The sequence below is a fragment of the Trichinella spiralis genome, assembly GCF_000181795.1.
Source record: "Trichinella spiralis strain ISS 195 chromosome Unknown Scfld5433, whole genome shotgun sequence".
Classification (NCBI taxonomy): domain Eukaryota; kingdom Metazoa; phylum Nematoda; class Enoplea; order Trichinellida; family Trichinellidae; genus Trichinella; species Trichinella spiralis.
Genome location: NW_003532372.1, coordinates 1 through 1,417, shown reverse-complemented (window position 1 = coordinate 1,417; position 1,417 = coordinate 1). Strand labels below are relative to the sequence as shown.

Sequence of the window (1,417 nt, the reverse complement as noted above, 5' to 3'; positions counted from 1 at the left end):
GTGGCGCGGCAGTTGAAGCAGCTGCTGATGACGGACATCCCTGCGGCTGCAAAGAGAGCGACTCCCCAGCAGCGACGCCGGCGGGAGAAGAAAGACCGCAGAACGTGTTGGACATGCGGAAGAACGGGCCACATCAGTAGGGTCTGCCAAGCTTCCCCCCTCCCTGACGACCGAACGCCCAAGGGTAGCAGTACTGCCCGAACCTTTAACGCCGTTGTCACACGATCCCCTGAGATTGAAACCCTGACTGTGGAAGGCTCTGTGGGAGATGTGAGGTGCAACATGCTCGTTGACACTGGGTCCGCGGTAATCCTAGCGGACGGAAAATTTATGCGGTGCTCGGAGACCCTGTGGGACGTCATTCACACCGGAGACGCCAAGCCAGTTCGGTGCTTTCCAACGCGGATCGCCCACCACTAGCGAACGCAGGTGGTATCCCTCCTGTTCGAAATGTTGAGGCGAGATCTTGTGAGCCATCGAGCAGCCCCTGGGCGTGGCCAATTTGTTGGTCGATAGGTACATCGCTATCAAGGTTGCTCATTTGAAGCGTCGGTGGTGATGGAGATGTGCTTCTTGTTGTGCATCAGGAAGACACGATTCTCTGCATACCACCCGCAAGGGAATGGACAAGCGGAGAAATTCATCTGAACGCTCCTCGACATGCTGTCCATCATGTTCGATGGAAACCCGCACCAGTGGGATGACTTTCAGCCGTTTGTCATGCTGGCGTACAATAGCAACATTCACGAGAGCACGGGGGTGACGCCTGCTATCGCCATGTATGGCGGAGAGCTGCGGCTACCGGTGGACGTGCACATTGGGAACCCGCAGGAGCAAGAAACCCAAAGGCTGCCGGAATACATCCGGAAAACCTGAGAGCGCATCGATCCTGTGCACGAACTCGTGAAGAACCACCTGTAAACGCAGCAGCGTCGACAGAAGTGCCTGTACGACCGCCATGCAAATGAAACGCATTTCCGCCCGAACGACTGGGTGGTTGGCCTTGCCAAAAGGACGGAAACTCGACCGCGGCTGGGAAAGGCCCCTACATGGATAATGTACGTAATGGGGTCACAAACATTCCGGGGGCGTCACCCAGGAGCAAAAAGTGCTGCTCACTGGGTGGAACACTCTGACCGGATGAAGCGGTACTACGCCAGAGAGTTCGCTGGGAGACCGTCTTTTCCGAGGCGGCACCACCAGGCAGCAGGAACATCACCCGTCTGCGGGGGGAACGTACATCATATTGTTCAGCTAAATCGTCAAAACTACATGGAGATGGTAGCCAATGTCTTTTAAGATCACCAGACCGCTGGTACCTACTTGGTATTGCATGCCAAAACTTCAGTCAGTGCTTACTGTTGAACAGCACTTTGTGATAGAATTCAGAAATAAGGAATTTTGTCCCTACCATTTT

The 1,417-nt window shown here is 54.9% G+C and overlaps 2 protein-coding genes across 2 annotated transcripts; one reads left to right on the top strand and one right to left on the bottom strand.

The window, feature by feature from the left end:
* Positions 1 to 27: 27 nt before the first annotated feature.
* Positions 28 to 420, top strand: Tsp_14457 (zinc knuckle protein). The gene has a single exon (XM_003366770.1). The coding sequence runs from the start codon at positions 28 to 30 to the stop codon at positions 418 to 420; it is 393 nt and encodes a 130-aa protein (XP_003366818.1).
* A 349-nt stretch (positions 421 to 769) lies between these two features.
* Tsp_14456 (conserved hypothetical protein) lies at positions 770 to 1,342 on the bottom strand (the record flags this gene model as incomplete). Its single annotated transcript, XM_003366769.1, has 2 exons — positions 770 to 1,032; positions 1,063 to 1,342. Coding segments are annotated over 2 exons (543 nt in total), but the record flags the coding sequence as incomplete, so codon positions are not given.
* Positions 1,343 to 1,417: the final 75 nt, after the last annotated feature.

Excerpts from the sequence above, each read along its gene's own strand:
- Tsp_14457 (XM_003366770.1), top strand. The coding sequence starts at position 28 with ATGACGGACATCCCTGCGGCTGCAAAGAGAGCGACTCCCCAGCAGCGA.